This window comes from Phaseolus vulgaris, chromosome 3, assembly GCF_051622355.1.
Source record: "Phaseolus vulgaris cultivar YP4 chromosome 3, ASM5162235v1, whole genome shotgun sequence".
In the NCBI taxonomy this organism is placed as follows: domain Eukaryota; kingdom Viridiplantae; phylum Streptophyta; class Magnoliopsida; order Fabales; family Fabaceae; genus Phaseolus; species Phaseolus vulgaris.
In genome coordinates this window covers 42,230,334-42,249,036 of record NC_143500.1, presented here as the reverse complement: position 1 = coordinate 42,249,036, position 18,703 = coordinate 42,230,334, and the positions used below count along the sequence as shown (strand labels likewise).

General features: G+C 29.7%; 2 protein-coding genes and 1 long non-coding RNA gene across 7 annotated transcripts; 2 read left to right on the top strand and 1 right to left on the bottom strand.

The window, feature by feature from the left end:
* The first annotated feature begins 1,619 nt into the window (after positions 1-1,619).
* Positions 1,620-2,929, top strand: LOC137807718 (uncharacterized). Its single transcript, XM_090299494.1, has 2 exons — positions 1,620-2,255; positions 2,552-2,929. The coding sequence occupies exons 1-2, from the start codon at positions 1,761-1,763 to the stop codon at positions 2,723-2,725; spliced, it is 669 nt and encodes a 222-aa protein (XP_090155620.1). The 5' UTR covers positions 1,620-1,760; the 3' UTR covers positions 2,726-2,929.
* Positions 2,930-2,991: 62 nt separating this feature from the next.
* LOC137807717 (respiratory burst oxidase homolog protein A) lies at positions 2,992-9,873 on the bottom strand. 4 transcript variants are annotated; one of them, XR_011080583.2, is made up of 14 exons: positions 8,887-9,873; positions 8,255-8,411; positions 8,125-8,173; positions 7,766-7,879; positions 7,249-7,677; positions 6,172-6,558; positions 5,376-5,471; positions 5,093-5,208; positions 4,642-4,744; positions 4,383-4,565; positions 4,126-4,246; positions 3,907-4,035; positions 3,670-3,748; positions 2,992-3,477 (listed from the first exon to the last, which is right to left on the bottom strand). XR_011080583.2 is itself a non-coding variant. In XM_068608483.2 (14 exons), the coding sequence occupies exons 1-14, from the start codon at positions 9,272-9,274 to the stop codon at positions 3,368-3,370; spliced, it is 2,472 nt and encodes an 823-aa protein (XP_068464584.2). In that variant the 5' UTR covers positions 9,275-9,873; the 3' UTR covers positions 2,992-3,367. The 4 variants fall into 4 exon arrangements, 1 of the variants encoding a protein (XP_068464584.2); XR_016519118.1 differs by having other exon boundaries at positions 4,126-4,257; positions 4,642-4,721; positions 8,887-9,556; XR_016519119.1 differs by having other exon boundaries at positions 4,642-4,721; positions 8,887-9,556.
* On the top strand, positions 6,367-7,958 carry LOC137807719 (uncharacterized). 2 transcript variants are annotated; one of them, XR_011080585.2, is made up of 2 exons: positions 6,367-6,507; positions 7,182-7,958. It is a non-coding gene; the product is annotated as an uncharacterized LOC137807719 (long non-coding RNA). The 2 variants fall into 2 exon arrangements; XR_016519120.1 differs by having other exon boundaries at positions 6,391-6,507; positions 7,224-7,958.
* Positions 9,874-18,703: the final 8,830 nt, after the last annotated feature.

Genomic DNA, 18,703 nt, shown 5'->3' with positions numbered 1-18,703 from the left:
TAATAGAATTTTATAGATTATATATACATTATTGTGAGTATAATTAATGTTATGGGATAGTTTAAACATAGTATATAATTGATTTTGTTAGAAACCAAATTGTGATATTTTTGGATTGAAATGACTAAATGACGGACTAACTATCACTCAAGCAGTAGATAATGACTATATGTATCGTTTAATGTCATTGAAATGCTAACATAAATACTTAAATGACAGAATATATCACTTAAACATTAAAATGTAATAATGATGTCTGATATTTTTTTAGATTTATCAAAGCATGCAACAAATAATCTTAAGCTTGTTGCATTATACAATAAGTATTCTTATGCAATAATTAGTGAGTAGATAGTGAGGATCTTATTTAGTTTTAAATAAGTAAAATAGAATTTACTTGGAATGTGAATATTAAAAATTAGAATTTTCTTTTTCTTTTCTTTCATTTGTTAAATAGGAGCAAATAGTAATTTTGTATGTGGTCTATTAAGTTAAACAAAATTAGGGAATATGAGCTTTGGAAGGCAAAGAAAATTTTGAAGTTAACCAAGTCCAAGTTCAACTCATTATATTTTCCAACAAGGAGAAAAGTCAAAGAGAAGATTAGACATGACAAGTGTGACTTTGGCAATTAAAATGTAGTTTAGGGAATCATGATCCAATTTAAGTAATTGATCTAGATATAGATTTAAATTTTAAATAATTTATAAATTTGTATTTTATTTTATGTGAATTATATGCATTCATCATCCACATAGTAATGTAACATTTGAGTGATACATAATGAAGAAGAGAGAGAGAACAAGTCAATATTTTCTTCTATAGAATTGGTGTTACTTAAGCAATATAAGGTCACTAAAGCGATATAAGTTGGCTAAAGTGACATGCATCTAATGATAAATATGTTGTATTGGGATGTACATATGAATTGTTAACTATGTGTCTACATGTATGTATGTGAGGATGATGATGAGATACATGTCATGTATGTGAATATTTATTTGATATTATAATTGAGTGTGATTCTGTATATTAATACTTATTATGGTGTTGTGACCCATTTAAGAGTGTGTAGTGAGGGATAAATGAGATGATATTCCAATTTCAAATGTAATAATTTCAAGTAAAGGAACTTATTACAAAAAGTATATATTTTAACTTCAGTTATAATCTAGATCATGTAAACTAAGACGTCATATAATAAACAACTAAAAAAATTATTTGTGTACCAGTTATAAAATAAGTTCAACAAATCACCCTAACATACAAATAATAATTTTTCAACATGTTAATGAAACAAGTTTTAAGTTTTACTAGAACATATTTAATAAAATATTTAAAAGGAATATATGAAGTGTGACAAATTGCTGAAAAAAATTGATGTTCTACTCAATATATATGTATATATTGTATAACATTTTGTCGAGGCATTATAGTGTTAGGTACAAGTTTAAATGATTTTTTAATTTGAAATTTAATGTTTTAAAATTTTATTAATGATTAAAAATGATATTATGTCTGATACAATCTATGTTAAAAATATTTTTTTAATTGTAAGACGTATAAAATAAAACTTGACAGTGTGCGGAAGACACTAGCAAAATGCATTACACGCCAAAGAAGCAGTGGAACTGTTCGCAAATAATGTTTGCAAGAGCATTCCCATCCACCGCATCTTGTAAAAAAACACTACAAAAGAACTATAAATAAAAACTGTGGAATTTTGCAAAAGTTGGAGCAGAATCGGTTTCAGTGGCTACATGACTATGAATTTATGCAACAACGCATTTTCCCACTTCAACCCACCATTTCAAACCACACCTCAACTTCCTCTATCTTCAATCTCACCCCTCTTCAACTTTAATTCCCTTCCAAAACCCAAGTTCTCACGCGCCACCGCAATTGCTACCAGCGAACCACCTCTGCCAACCATGTCCCAAATTCTGGAAGCGTCGCGAGCGCAGAAACTCGACCTTCACCTCAAAACTCTGGGACCCTTTTTCAGAATCACCGCAAGGAGCTTGGTAACCGACGCAGAGCTCGGAAGGGCCGAGGGGTTCATAAGATTCTGGGTACATGGCAAAATTCTTCACTTGGACTCGATTAAACTACGAAGAGACACACTGGGCATGGAGAAATCAATCTTTGGCCTTGGCTTGTTCATTGGAGCCGTTGCAATTCGACACGGTTATGATTCTGGCTGCAAAATAGCGCAGCTATTGGCCATCAACGACTCCGATCTTTACCATTCCAAGGTTCTCTTCTCACCAACCTTATCCAAAATGTCACACCTTTTACTCGTTATTCACCAGTTTAATCATATTTTGTACTTTTTTTACACTCTTATTAAATTGGTATGGTTTTAACTTTTTTATAATATAAAAGTCACTGCATTTATTTTGAATATCGATGCAAGAAGTCTTTACAGTATCGATTCATAGACTTTTTTTCTCTTCCTTTGTCGGAGAACATGTGCTTTACTTATTAATGATCATATTTAGATATGTATGGTTATGGACAAGAGGGGTTGAATTTGTTGTTGTTTTGACAGTTGGTTCGCTTCTACAGTAGACTTGGGTTTAAAGCCGTGTACGAGGTTACGGGGTCATCCCTTGGAGATGTTGGGCACATGCTTGTGTGGGGTGGTGTTGGTACCCGCATGGATGCTAGTGTGGAAGAACTGATGGTAAAATGGTGCACAAGATTCAAACAGCCCCATAAATAATTGTGTCTCGGTTGGAGGAGCAATTGAATTATAGAAAAAGAAACGTAGTAAGAAATAGGTATAGCAGGAAACAAAAAACAAAAAATGTGGTTTTTTTTTGTTGATTTGATGTCTTTGTTCTCATCCTGATGAGGGATGAATCCAGAGAATATGTACAAATTCTAATTTATTGAGAAAGAGTATGTTTGATGGTTGTCTGTATTATCACTAGTTACTTGTTACTTTAGCTCTGTGTACAAAGTTTGCTGCCTTAAACATATTAGAGATTGTAGTAAAAAAGGGATATAGATTAATGTCAAAAGTAAAGACCAGTAATTACAGAGTATGGTTGTAATACTTTTTGTAAAATTTATTCATCATTTATACTTCTCCTATACGTATGGTTTGCTACTAGAGGTCTATAGGAAAAACCGAAATGTAATGGATAGATACTCAACTTACAACGATGAATGAGGACTAACGTATTTTCTTTCATTCTTCAATTGCTGAACTACTTCAAGTTGGTATGTAGGAGGCACCAGAGCAGCAAATATATTTACAGATTCTCTGGCAAAATAAAGGGTGCTGCCCGGATTCTGAAGGTAACCCTGCTTACCTCATCAAGGCATGGGTACAACAGGTGTCATTCCTTCAGAAACAAGTTTAATAATTTTCCTTGTGGAAAACAAATCTAGTTGTGGTTTTGGTGGAAAATTTGGTGCACAACTTCGTCAATTCTCTTGCTAATTTAGATGGTCCACAGTAGAAAACCCCTGTGCAAGAAAACCAGCATTCTTAGTTAGGAAAATAATCTACCCTCTTTGGAACAGAGTTGGGTAAAACTTTAGCCTCTAAATTAAATTTCTATTTCAATAATTAAACAAGACACAGAGTTGGGAATGTATACCAAGTAAGGGGTTTCAGAAAAAAAATTAAGTAATCCTGATGAGGGATATTTTTCTTACCAATCTTAGCTCCTCCATGCTTGCGAGCCAATCTAGAAAATATGTTGAACCAATTTGGTCGAGCAAAATGTGTGTGTATCTGAAAATTTCCATAGAGAAACGGTTTTTTAATCAAGCAATAGCCTGAATGTGACACAAATTATTTCTTTAACGCCACTCCAGTAAGTTTAAAATTTGCTTGTAATTTATATAGTTTGGCTACATATATTGGCCAAAACTAAGGAGAAGTGCACTTACAGGAGTCCTGGAAACTGTTTCGGTGCCATTCTTGGCAAGATGCAAGGCTTGAATGACACTTAGCAAAGCTGAACGAATATCTCCTTCTGGATGTACACTGGTCAGGAAATTGTGCATCTCCACAACGGACTTCAAGGTTATAGAAAACTAGATTGGTAAGAAAATGCTCGAAGATCTTAAATTGCATCAAGATCAAAACAAAATTACAGTTAGACATACCTGCTTTTTGGTTGAATTTGAGATTTCCTTCATGACATCTCTAAACCAGTCAAAAGAGTTTGGCTCTCTTGTAACCCAATAAAGATATGCTTTTAATGGACCCTTTGTTAAGCTGCATTTTCTGAGACCACTCTATTTCAAATGCCCAAGTGTGGCATTTGTTCAAAGAAACAGAAGCAGAGCAATTGAATTTTGGTGAAGACATAATCATCACAGTAAGACAATTCTTACATGAATAAACAAATAAAAAAACTTACATGATCAACTTCTGTTGTCTGGACACCTTTAACTACATCTTTTAGGATGCTAATGAACGGTGTGGCTCCTATTCCAAGACCAATTAGTACCAGAATGTCATATTTTACATGGTCTTGAGCAGCACAGCCATAAGGGCCATCTATGTACAGTTTTGGACATCCCTGTGATCGTGATAACACTGCCTGCAGATTGTGGAGCATTTTTTTGAGTCCAAAGAATAAGAAGCATACTTTTGCACTTAAAATTTGCTATCTTCACCTCTTGGAATAGATCATATATTTGGTAGCTCCAGTCTCCGAGTGTTCTAATGTGCACACTGAGGTAGTCATCTTGTGGCCCTGAAGTCAAGGAAAATGGATGCCTGAAAATTTAGACAAAAGAAACTCAAATAGAACATCAATATTCATTGACCTACTTGACATCACAAAACCGAAAGAATGCATTGAAATAGGATATGTTTGAACAAATTTATCAATAAACACTTTTAGGTTGGACAAAATTTTTTTTGTTATAAATTAAAAATAAAAATTTAGAGAAGTTATATTAAAAAAATTCTACAAAATAACTTAGTCTGCAAATTAATTTTAAGTTACAATTTTATTTTATTTTTTATATTTTTAGAAGTGTTTATGTAAAATTTGTTCAAACAATTAAATAAAAATTGCACGATATCTTGAATGAAATGGTCACTTGAAGGAAATAAAAGTACCATTCAAAAGGCGAAATTTGAGGGCACTGAATGAATATATACATGCCACTATGGAACTTGAAACCTTCTGGTTTTTGCATTTTGAGGTACAGAACCTTTCCTGGGTAGAGACTAGCCTGCATGGACAAAAAGAAGAGGATAATATAATTCTTATCATTGACAAAAACAATAAAAGAAATTGAAATTTTTCACATTTTGGTCTGTACCATAAAATTTATTGACAGAACTTTAAGCCCACTGATTTTACAAAAACAGTTGAAAATATAAAAGGCTGATCAAATACCTTCAAAATATCTACTTCGTAAGATCCAGATCTACAGGCTCTGAAGATCCTCTCTCCAGTGTACAATAAAACTGGAAAAGCAATGTACATCCATGTCTGCACATGGAAAGATTGATGGAAATTGAATTTCTATACCAAAATTTGTTCTGTAATTTTTTAAATTAAAGAGCTTTATAGGAACTGTTGCAATCCTGTAAATCACAATGTGTGCAACTAGGAATAAACAAGTAACGAGGAGTTCAAATAATTCAGAAGAGGTTATAATTCACCCAGCACATTCTCAATGTCACGTCTTTTGTATACTTTTTTCGATAAAAATTATGTTCCAAAATAATGCACCTTAGAAAATAGAAAGAGCTAACAAATTAAAGAGCTTTATACCAACTTTTGCTACTGTCGTAATCAAAATGATAAGCAACTAGTCGTCGCAAGGAGTTTAAATAATTCATAAGAGCTAATAGTTCAATATGCACATTGGCCGCATTATCAATGTTACATTTTTATATATATATTTTTCTGTAAACAAGAGAGAAAAAGGTTACATGCATGTAATCTATGTTAAAAAGTAGAAAGAGAAACACAAGTGATGGAACACCAAGCTCGAATGATTAGTTTTTTTACCATTGCATGTACTGGTTTTAGATTAAAAACATTTTCATTATGTAAAAGCAGATGTTATAGTTTCACAGAGAAACGCCATTACAAAGGTAAATCACCAAAGTCAAGGCTAGAATCACGAGAAAGTAAATAGTAACAGGTAGAATAAGGATGGAAAAAGACATGAAAAAAGGGGTACCGTTTTCTCCATCAACTTGTCGGTCAGGAACAGGAACATGGAGTGAATAATGAGGAGGGCGTAGACAAGGACAAACAAATGGTGGGAATACCAAAAGGTGTTGTAGCCAGTGACACGACGGAGGGACACTGGTAACACAGGTGAGCGACGCCTTGGCCACTTGGTGGCTAGTGAAAACGCAACGCCCATTAACACCACCATGGCTATCCCACTTGCCACCTCCGTCGTGGCCAAAATTTCTGCGTACGTTGGTCGATGGTACCCAAATCCTGCGGCAATTGTTTGCCGGAATATTGATCTGTCTGACTCACTAATTCTTGGGAAATCACACGCAAGGTGCGTTCCTCCGTGCAATATCACACCCACCACTATTCCTCCTGCTATAACCTGCATAAGTAACCCAAAAACTTCGTTTTTTCATATCATTGTTATTGTCAATGGCACTAGGTGCTTTTGCTTGTTTTTCTTAGAATTTTGGTAGGAATTCAATCTCAAAAGTCCGATCAATAATTAAAGATAGTCCCCTCTCTATATACATATTTCCTCACACGTTAATCTAGAGTATGAAAAGATTGAATATCTGCAATTAATTCAATACAGAGACTCGTCATCATTTGTAGATATCTCAAATGGGGTCTCTGGAATCAATCTTTTATATTTCAGTAGACTTAAGTTCAACTGTTTATGACATTAATTTAGATAAATACAAAAATGTCATACACATCCATCTTTTTGGTCTGATAATCAATACTTGAACCAATTTTTTTTTGCCAAAAATCAAAAGGATCAGTGGTCATACAGGCATCTAACAATAATATATTCTCCTATCATTTAGTGAACTTGTTTACCAAAACTCAGAAGGAGTTGGTGGTCGTATACAAGCATCTAACAACTATATATTGCCGAATCATTTCAGTGAATATGACATCTTATCTAACTTTCATACAATATTCAATGTTGTTTTGTTTATCGATATTAATTAATCAAAGTTTAATATGAATAATTTTTAGAATTATGCCTTAAGAAGTATAAACAACTTGCATGAAATGAAGGGGAGATTAGAGAACCTGTGTGTACCTTGTGGAAGTTGATGTTGTCGTTGAACGGAATGACAGAGTTGATGGGACGGTGCTTGCGGAGCCATGTGATGGTGTTTCTACAAACAGGGAGAAGAACAAGAGCCATGTTGAGTTTTAAGGTCTCAGCTGCACCTTTAGCCGTGGGAAGGCAATAACCCATGACCTCAAAACCTGATCTATGGCGGTACTGAACAAATTTCCACACAAATAACCCCAAACATGCAAGGAACCAAAGTAGAACAACCCAAGCACGTCTCCAATAAGTTCTGATCAGAACTTCTGTCCTTGACATTGGCTCTTGCTCTTCACAAAAGTCACCACTGCTAGAATGAACGTTTTGTGTGCTGCCTGTTGCTGCTGAAACTTGTTTCATTGGAGAGTATGCCTTTGACAGACTTGCCTTGAATAGAGACCCCATTTGGGATATCTACAAATGATGACGAGTCTTTGTATTCAGATAAATAAAATATGGAATAGGGTCAGTTGGTAATGGGGGGTTGAGGCTTGATTGGTACCTCAATGTAGCCTTTCTTTTTCTTGTCGAGAGATTCCATGATCAAAGAAGCATAGTTCTCTGCTTCATCATGTGTCACTGATAGCTTGTTTGTAGAAGCAGTTAATAAAATCGTCTGTATAAGGTACAAACTAGTCATACGCACAACAAACACTTATATACAGAAATATGCCAATTATAATTGACGGTTTGTATCCACAGCATCTATAATTAATTATAGAAACCCATCATAGAGTTTGTCTGCAGAAGGGTCAAAAAATCAACCCCAACATGCGGAACAGGACAAGTAACACATGCAAATTTAAGCAGCCTCACACCTGGTACAGTTAATTATGATTATCTCATTAAATAAATAATAACCTGCTTAATATCTGTCTCGGTAATTCTTCCATCCTTGTTTCTGTTGCACCTAAATTAAAGCAAAGGAAAAATTACTAGTTGATTTCAGAATTGTGCTTGAGAGAGTTTAGCAAAGTTTTTTTTTTATTACATGTCAAAGAAGATTCTCAATCTTGAGTTAAAAGAATTATCCTTCATCCGAAACCAAAGATTGTACAAATCAGCTTTGGTGATTTTGTATTTCCAATTATCGCCGCCTCTCAGTGCACACAGTAATTCGTTGGCAAACTCTGGTGATGACTGCATCCCTATAAAATAGGAAATAATTGAAAGTGGAAAATTAACACAATAATTGGAAGAATAAAATCAGAATTAAGTAAGAACTGGTAGGTATAGATAAGGCATCTGGTTTTTTATTATTATTAAAAAGGTATTAAGCTAAAGCAGACTTAAAAAAGAGAAATAAAGTGTTGAACATTGATGATTGAAATAAATTAAAGTAGGAAGAATAATAATTAAAATGAAACAAGTTGTCTTATATTCCGGCACTATAGCATATCCTAAGAACATGGCTAAGGTGGCTAACTGCTTTCCTCACTATGATGATTCTCTTGTGTTAATTGCCAGTGCCAGATGATAAACAGAAGAAACACGAAAAGGACTTATCAATGTCACAACAAGCATCACGCATTAATGCATCATGAATTATTGTATTTGTGGTCGTAAAACCAAGTGATATAATGTTTACATGATGAACTGTTGACTTTAGTTTCCTATTCTCACCAATGCAGAAGCCAAATTCGGACCATCTCACAACCGGTTCGGTGCTCCTTCCGGTTCGGGCCACTTGGTCGAACCGCTTCTCCACATCCTTCCACTCCAGTCCACTTTGACCAACAAAGCCATTGATGAATCCAACTCCATGAGTTGCTTCATTTTCTATTATCTGAGAACAGGTCTGTTCTGAACTCAAGTTTGTTGCATTAAGATCACCTTCATGCCGAACCTTTGAGCCGGTCGGAACCGAAGACAAGGAATGAAGGACTTGGGTCCAAGAAGTAGAGGAGGAGGTGGTGGTGGAGGAAGATAAGGAAGAAGAAGAAGGTGATGATTTGAAGAGAGCAATGAGGGATCGTTCGTGAGGAATTTTGGACTTTACAAGCCCATCCATTGATGGGTTGTGAAGAGAATTGAAGGTTTGATTAATTTGTCATGAAAAGTGAAGGTTTTGTTTCCATCATATTGTAAAGAAAATGTGAATTGAGTATGTAATGCACAATAGTGGAATTAATAAAAAATCTTTCAGGGAAAGATGGTGAGTGGTTTTCTTGAGAAGCACTGAATAATAATTGGATTGATAAAGTTTGACCAAGAAAAGAGCTAGAAGCAGGTAGCAATAGCTGATGTATATGGATTTGTTTATGTTGTTTTACAGACAGATGGACAAGAAAGTGGCCATTTTCTTTCCTCTCTCTCTCTTTTCATGTACGAGTGAGTGTGGAAATTTCTTTGGAATAGAGTGGTTGAGTGAGGGAAATGAAAAAAAGACAAGTTATTGAAAGGAATAAAGGATCATGCGCATGGTTTGGTAGGATGTGAGGACTACGTTACATAAATTGAAGTTAGCAAAAGAGGTTTTGTTGGAAATTTGCCAGATTGGGAGAAAATGGAGATTAAGTAAGAGCAGGTGAAGATTGAAAACAAATCCACGCAATGGAAAGGGTGTGAGATATTGGTGCCTTTGTGTGTGTTTGTGTGTTGGTTGAAGATGGGAGGGAAAAAAGAACATGTTTCATTTGTAGGTAATATATGCACCAAGAACAGCTCATAGTATTACAACGTAAGCAAGCAATAGAAAATAATAGAACAATGATTAATTGCTAAAGGAATGACGTGTCTTTGCTACTTTTTCTATTATTATTTTTGGATGTGGTTTTCTTTACACCCATGCTACTACGGAGCCACCTAGGCCTTCTTACTAAATCACAATTTTTTTATTTTTATACAATTGTTTGAAATGTGTTAAAAAAAATATGAAGTTGCAAATTACTTCTGTAACTTGTGTAAAAAACTTCTCAATTCCAATTTAGTTATAAATAAGTGAAGATATAGGGATATATATGATAAGAAAAAAGGCATATCAAGCATAGAAAATTAAGTGTTAAAACATCAAATGTCCATTGTGAAAGGTTTCTGTATGATCTAATTTATTTTTATATTGTTCGTTTGAGGATTTTATTTCATTCTTTATATATATGTATGTATATTTTTTCAAAATAAGAGGATACATTAAAAGTTATGTCACAACTTGTTATTAATTAGAAAAACTTTTTTATCCTTTCTATATGTTTGTATGCATTTTGGAATAGTCAATGAACTAAACGCTATTTTTTTATATATAAAAAAGTAGCATAAAGGCTCATATTTTAGATACATTAGGAGCAGAATACAACATTCCTAAATGAAGAATGACAAGATAGAACAGATGCATGAGAATAATTATAATTTGTGTTGGAATATCTTCTTACAATCTTATTAAACGAAATAGAATAGTAGTGTGTTAATCCACTAATTACAAAAGAAGCGCCCACACAGAAAAAATGTACTTTAGTTTCACAAGTCAAACTATTCAAATAGAACAAAAAATAATACATTCAAAATTAAAACATTTCCACTAAAAATCCTGATACATTGTATTAAATATTTACTTAAATAATATATATATATATATATATATATATATAATTACTCAAATAGCATGATTTATTGTAACATTTTAAAATTTGGTTAATTTTAAACTTGATTTTTTTTTAAAAAGAGAATTGGTAATTTTAAATTTTTTAAAACTGGTTTGAAAAAATTATTTAAAAAAAAGAAAAATAATTATTTATAAAAACATATATCTTTAAGCATTAATTATTTAAAAATATGTAAATAAGAAAAAATTGTTAACAAAAATAACATTTATAAATTTTGAAATAATTTATTTTTGAAATTTTGGTTTGAAAAATTTATAGAAAAAGGAAAGAAAAATATATTAAAAAATAATGAAAAATGTTTTATATGATTTAAATTATTGATTTGTGAATAATAAATATAATAATTAAAATATTTATAAATGTAATAATTATTTTTACAAATAATTATTTGAAGAAAAGTAATAATTTATATAAATATATTTTTTTTATAGAGAACACTATTCCTTAATTTTTATCCATGTCATTATTATAGGATTTTTTTTACATTTTTACATTTGCATCTACTTAATATCTATTTTATTTATAAATAAATAACTATTAATATATTTTTTAGTTTAATACAAAACTAAATAATCACTTATCTAAATGTTTAATTTTTTTATCAAATTAATTTTGACATTTTTTATTTTTCAATTAATTAGTTATTTAAATAATATTACTTGAATAAATAATTTTTTTAAAATTATAATATTTTAAATAATTATTTTTTAATATTTTATTTTTCTAAAATATTATTTCTCAATATTATTATCTTTCTAAACCTACATTTTTTTAAATATATTATTTTCTTCACTTTTATTCAAAAATATTTATTTTTTAAATATATTTATTTTAAGATAATATTTATTTATTTTAAAATTATTTTTCCTTTACTTTTAGATAAAAAATATCAAGTTCATAATAACCCAACTCTAAACTATTATAGTAGCTGTATTATTTAAGTAATTATTTGACATAATATATTATTTTAATAAATATTTGACACAGTATTCTACTGAAGTAAATAAAAATGTTCTAACTATTCCTTTTAATAAATCACATTCTGAAATTTATCTGTTTAAAAAAATATAAAAAAACTCTCACATTTTTTCCAAGTATACCCTTAGTACTTCCCGTTTAATTAATCTAAACCACTTTTAATAAGTTATTCCAATTTTTCTAAATATTGAATCGTATAGGTATATTCAAATTAATGGAATACTATAAAGGTAATTAAGGTGAAGAGAAAAATTAGTTTTTCTAAAAAAAATTCCTTGGTTTAATTAGTTAAACTTTTAAAGATTAATGTATATAATTTAATAAATTTTAGTTAATGTAAATATCTTTGTATATGAACTAAAAATACCTTCATTACAATTGATTAGTGGTGGTTAAGAGTAAATGAAGAAGACATGATGCAAGACAAATAATAATTAAGTAAGAATATGAATATGATTGGGGAAAAATTGACAAGGTCTTTAGTTTCCTCTAAAACAATGAGAGTTTAAGAAAAAAATGGAAGTTTAAAATAACAGTAATTTTAAAACGGAGGAAATATTTTATAGAATATTAATAGGATTATTAAAAATATATTTTAATTTAATGATATCATTTATACGTTATATTTATACCAGTTTTGATGGTTATTTTTGTGCTAATTTTATTTTTCTGTATTTTTTTTTCGATCTCAAAATTGAAAATAATTGTAACTTGATAGTTTGTATTAGGCATATTTTAATTATATACTTGGTTCGTATTACAAGTTTATTGATGTGTGTTCACACAAAAAATAATATTCTAACAAAAATTTAATTTATTGGCTTACTAATTGGTGTAGACTTTTGTTCTAAACGTAGATGTTATATAACGTGTCATTCTAACAAACAAATTCTCATGGTACAAAAATTCCTTGTCAAGAGTGTACGATACATCTTCAATTATACATAGTTTCTCAATGTTTATCACTGTCTATAATACATATATTATGATGTATACAGAGATTTTTAGTTTATTTTTTTTATTTTTTAATAATGCTTTAAAATTATAATACATAAATCACAATGAACTATATAAGAGAAAAAGTATTAAAAAAATCATTCTAATAAAAATTTGTATGTATATATATTTTAATATTGCAATTAACACTAAATAATAATATCCAATATAGATTAAAATAGTATATCAAATAAAGTATCTCGTATATATTAAATTATACATCAATATAGGTTATATATTATTACATATATAATATACAAAGATATATAAAATAAAAAATAATAACACGCACTTTATTTAAAATACCCAAAATTAAAACTATTATAAATATTAAATTTTAATTTATTGAAAAAACAGTGTGATAAAATATAAAAACACACAAAATAATATAATGTCGGTATTTTCTTTAGTATCAATCAAAATAATTCTAAAATTTTCACTTAGTTTAATTTATTTTAAAATAAATAGTGATTTTCTTTGTTAAAATTATTATTTTCTTAAAATTAAGTCTTATCATACATCACCATTTTAAGTTTTTTGAGAATTAAAAAAAAAATACATATTTAAATTATTCTCGTTCTCAACTCTTAAATAATGTGAGTACTAAAACAAAATGTATCAAAATAAATTTCTTAGTCAATGATTAAAAGAATCTGTATTTACTTTTAGAATTAATTTTTTTATTTTGTACAAACAATAACAAGTTGAAATATCATAAGATTATTTATTGTATCTAAATTGGTATAGGACTTATTTTACACACAAAAAAAAGCTTTTTTAATAATATTTGTAAGTGACGATGGTTAAATATAAATTATTTCAAAATTTTGATAATTAATGAAACAAGCTTTGAATAAAATTCAGTCAATTTTGATGGATGGTTTAGACTATGTTCATGAAAACAAATCATAGAGCAAAGAAATTAGTTCTTTAATATTACTTCAAATACAATTTTTTATTGTTTGAATATATGTTTAAGACAGTTTAAAGTATGAAATCAATATTTTTTTTTATTTTTTATAAAAGTCAGTCCAATTAATAAAGACGAACTCATATTTCAAAAGATGGTAATATTTATTATTGATGTGACAACTTTGTTCGTAAATGTTTACAAAGTTTGATGATACATAAGTAACTCCGTAAATGTTTACACATCGATTCGGGTGAATCAACTTGTCATAATAATTCGCTTATACTTTTAATAAAACAAATAAATTAATCATAATTAAGAGGAGGGTTTAAGTGGTAATTGAAATATCAAAATAGGAAACTCTCCTTAAAAACTTATTTCTTAAGCATGTTTCCTAACTCTCAACACCACATGTGCTTCAACACAACTTTTCAAACAAAGATATAGACAATCATTTGAGAGGAAGCATTGTAAAGCAATCATATTTTTTTATTTGTTTTATTAGTTTGGTTAATCTTATATAAATTATCCTATTGCGTTAAAAATTTAATTTGGTGGTTTAAATGGTACCGTGAAGACATAATAAAAATATAATAAATAGTCAGTTACAACTGAACTTGGATGAGTGAAAGTCACACTCTGAAATACTCAGATAAATATCTCATCGTGATGATAAACCGAAAGTGACACTCCCATGATTTCAGGGAGTCACCTCACATGATCTGATCAACTGATTATTCAGTCCACACAGGTAAGGGCCCACAAGTCAACCCATAAAGGGAATTTATGAGGGGGAAAAAAATACGTTTTTTCATATCCTAAGAGAACACACCAAAATATTAGCACTGCGTCAGAGTGCAATCGCAGATACTCCGACCGGCAGAACAGCAAGAGAAATAACTTCAAGGAACTAGGAAACTATCAACATGTCAGCAAATTGCGTACCCAAACATGTATTACATGGACTCCATCATCCACACAGGTACATAAATAAAATTAAAAAATAAAATAATATATATATACCTGTAAAATAAGGTATTATGAGTATGATAAAAATAAAATATGAACGGCGTTCTTTGACTTTGGTATGCATCTTGACACCGTTTTCGACAACTTATGTCCTAATTATTCTTTTGAAGGGAAAAAGAAAGACTACAATACAAACAAGCGTGATGAATGACTACGCAGATTAGGTTTGAGATTTAGTTGTCATCAAAATTAACCATGCTACAACTTCTGCCTATATCATTTTTTTAAGTTTTCAAATTAATAATGATAAAATAATTAAATTATATAATGCTAGTTCACCAACTTCCAGATCATCTTAATGAAATTTAGTTTAAATATTCTATAAAATAATCTCAAATTCAAATAGCGTGAACGGAAAAATGTTATTAGTATATGCTAGAATAATTAGTCAAATCCTTTTAATAGATTTTTTTTTATCAGGAATCCTTTTAATATATATTAATAGTAAAAAAATTGTGAATATTATAGAAAAAAAACACTATTAGCTCGTGATTTAGTCTTTAATTTGTTGACAATTTAAGGTGGATTAAGTTTATGTTTTAAATTACCCGTTTAGTAATTGCATTAATTATTATAAATTTTATAATATATTTAGAAGTGAGATATTGGAAAAAAAGGAAATTGAATTTAATCCAGGGAACTTATGTAATGATTATAAAAATCATAAAAAACTGCATTATTAGTTTTACTCTAATTTTTTTTTCTTCCATTTAAAAAAACACCATATATTTTTTAATTTTAAGATAATAATAATTATTATTTTTAACATATTTTTCTATAAAAGAGTGTTATGTGATGAATGGTTTTACATCCTTGTATGTGGTGTTTGTGTTTCTGAATATTTACGTTTTGCACATTTGCCTTATGTATATATATCATTTCTATCTCTTTGGTTTTATAATACAGTTAGTATTTTTCTAAATACATTTTTTTTTGTCTTCATTACATGATATCAATAGTTTTCTTCCTCTTCTTTTCTTTTTATTATGTCTTCAACATCTTCTTCTGTTGCCTTACATCAAGAACTCTTCTTTGGTGTTTCTTCCCACACTCCTCATACCTTTAACACTATTATTTATTTAAAGTTAGATGATGAAAATTATCTGATATGACATCAACAAGTCATTGTCACTTTTCACGGTCTTAAACTTGTGCAGTTTTTAGACGAATTGATGGAAAAAACGCACGCGGAAGCAATACACACAATCACGAATCAACTACAGAAAAATAAACAACACATGATTTAACGTGGTTCGGTCATCAACTGCAACCTACATCCACACGGATAACTATTAGGTTTTCATTATATCCTGTTGCACACCAATTACAAGTACAATGATCTCTTTAAATAGAGATAAATAGAGATAATAAAGGAACACAATGATTAAGCTCACTCACTAAAACATGGTGTCTACTCAGCCTAACCCAATTGGTCATGACTTCATACCCAACAATCTCCCACTTGAAATCACGTAACAATGTTCACCTGCGCTTCAACTGTGTACATGATGTCTTGTCAGCCTAACTCAATTGGTCCTGACTTCATACCCAACACGAATATGCTATACCTCTTAAATTCCTCATCCTTGAAGATGTTATCAACAATAATGTTAGTGTCGAGTTTATTCTTCATGAACAAGAAGATCAACTTCTTGTTGTTTGACTTCTCGCTTTCATGACGACATCAATGCTCACCAAGATGGCAAGTCTTGAATATGCTTCTCAAATACGGACCAAGTTGCGAATATATTATGCCACATAAGATCGTGCAAAGGTAAAGAAAGTCAAACTTCAATTACACAATCCCAAAAAAGATTGTTCTTTTTTATATCAAGAAGGATGTATATACTCTTGCTACCATTGGTTCCCTTTATGAAAACATGTAATATTTATTGTAGAAAATGGTCTATCCTTTTGTGAACATGTATTATTTTCAAGTCTAATCAATTACCATTTAATGCTTCTAACATTGTCTACAATAAACTTCTATAACTAGTATTTGTTGACATATGGGGACCTTCCCTGATTGCTAGATCAAATGGTGCTAGATATTATTTAGATTTTCTTAATGTTTTCTCTATATATATATGACTTCATCTCATTCATTCAAAATCGTAAGTTATGTATATTTTTATACGTTTTAAGATTTGTTTTGAAATAAACTAGTCTTTCTTTACAATTTCTACCACCTCATTTACTATCGTTTCACAAAATTGTGTTTATCTCATTTCTTTTTTTTCCCATTCACAACAGGATGGAAAAGCGGGTCGAGCCTGTGCGGGCGGACTTGTCAACCTACCATTATTCAGACATGACAAGTTAACATTTTGAACTTGTCAATTTGTATTGGCTCGACCTATTTAATCGGTTAATCTGGCGGGTCATAGGAGGGACAGACTAGCCTGCCAGTTCACCCTTATTTATGTTTGATATTTTTAAATAGAAATCTTATGCTTTTGGAATTAAATTGATATATAGAACTTTATTTAAATTAATTTTTGTATACATCATTTGATTTATTAAAGTATTGTTGATGTTTACTTTATTTTGTTTGACATTAAACCCTTTTTATTAGAATATTAAAGTTTGATTCAATTTTACTGTTCTTCCTTCCATTTCTATTGTAAAAAAATGATATTAATGAGGTTGTTTCTTCCTGTACCTCCATAGCTTATTGTGACACCCCATACTTTTTAAAATACCAAAAATACCCTTTATTCCATTGATGTTTTTCAATGATTTGGAATAACTCTGGATTATATAATCTCGAAGGTGTTTTCAATCCAAAAATATCTTCTAGATTTTATAATCCATAATGAGTTTCTTTTAAAGAAAATGTATTATGGATTATAAAATCTGGAAAGTATTTCTAGATTACATAATACAAAAAAATATTTTCAGATTCATGAATACTTTTTTTTGGATACTGTAATCCAAAATATACATTTTTTTAATGATTTTTTTTTAGATTATATAATTTAAAAAGTATTTTTATCCGGAAATTTCTTTCGGATTATACAATCTAAGATGTATAAATAGAAAAAGATTCATTTTCAAATTGTAGAATCTATAATGTATTTTTTTAAGAACAAAATTATTTTTTACCTTACCTATGTGGTGTTAGGAGATCTTAAGAAGATGAAGAAAGAAGTAGTTTCTCAATAATTACAATCAAATAAATAAATTCAAAACAAATAAATTATAAAAATATTAAAAAATTAATAAAAAATAATAAACCAATGAACCAGGTAACTCTATAACCAGATATCAATTTCAACACTTATAATCTTGTATGTCGGGTCAAAAATAGTTGCCACTTCACACCGTGACTATGTTATGCCACCACCGTTATGCCTCCGACCATCAATAACACTCCCATGTCACCACTGTTCTTCTATTTTGAGCTGGAAACAATGTCAGTTTTTAGAAAAAAAATTAGTAATAGATATAAATTTTGTTATTAATTATATATTATTTTATTTTTATTTCTCATAAATATTATTTATAATAATGATAAAATTAAAAAATATCACAACAATCCTATATTAAAAAATTAAAATACATATATCTTGTATTTTGTAACCGTGGATTATAGCAAAGAAGTAGACACTCCACCGCTAGCTGCTAAAAGAGACTTTTCTTTTTTCTTTTTTCCATTTTTTTAATGAAAATTCAATTACAGAAAAAAGTTTATTAACATAACTATTCCAGTTTAAATTTGACTAATTGTAAATGAAAAACGTTAAAAATGTTCGTTGCAATTAAGAGTATTAAAGGATAATAAAATCTAAAAATGTTTTCCTTTTACTACCATATAAACTTCTAAGAATTTGCCATACAAACTTTTAAAAGGTGATATTTACAAATTAAAAACTTATTATGTAATGTTGATAGTATTATTAAATATTGGTAGCGCGTGTAATTGTTT

Coding starts and splice junctions, on each gene's coding strand:
- LOC137807717 (XM_068608483.2), bottom strand. CDS start 9,274: ATGGATGGGCTTGTAAAGTCCAAAATTCCTCACGAACGATCCCTCATT. Junction 7,880..8,124: donor CCGAGACAGATATTAAGCAG/GTTATTATTTAT, acceptor TACCTTATACAG/ACGATTTTATTAACTGCTTC. Junction 4,036..4,125: donor CAAATTCAACCAAAAAGCAG/GTATGTCTAACT, acceptor ATAACCTTGAAG/TCCGTTGTGGAGATGCACAA.
- LOC137807718 (XM_090299494.1), top strand. CDS start 1,761: ATGACTATGAATTTATGCAACAACGCATTTTCCCACTTCAACCCACCA. Junction 2,256..2,551: donor CCGATCTTTACCATTCCAAG/GTTCTCTTCTCA, acceptor TTGTTTTGACAG/TTGGTTCGCTTCTACAGTAG.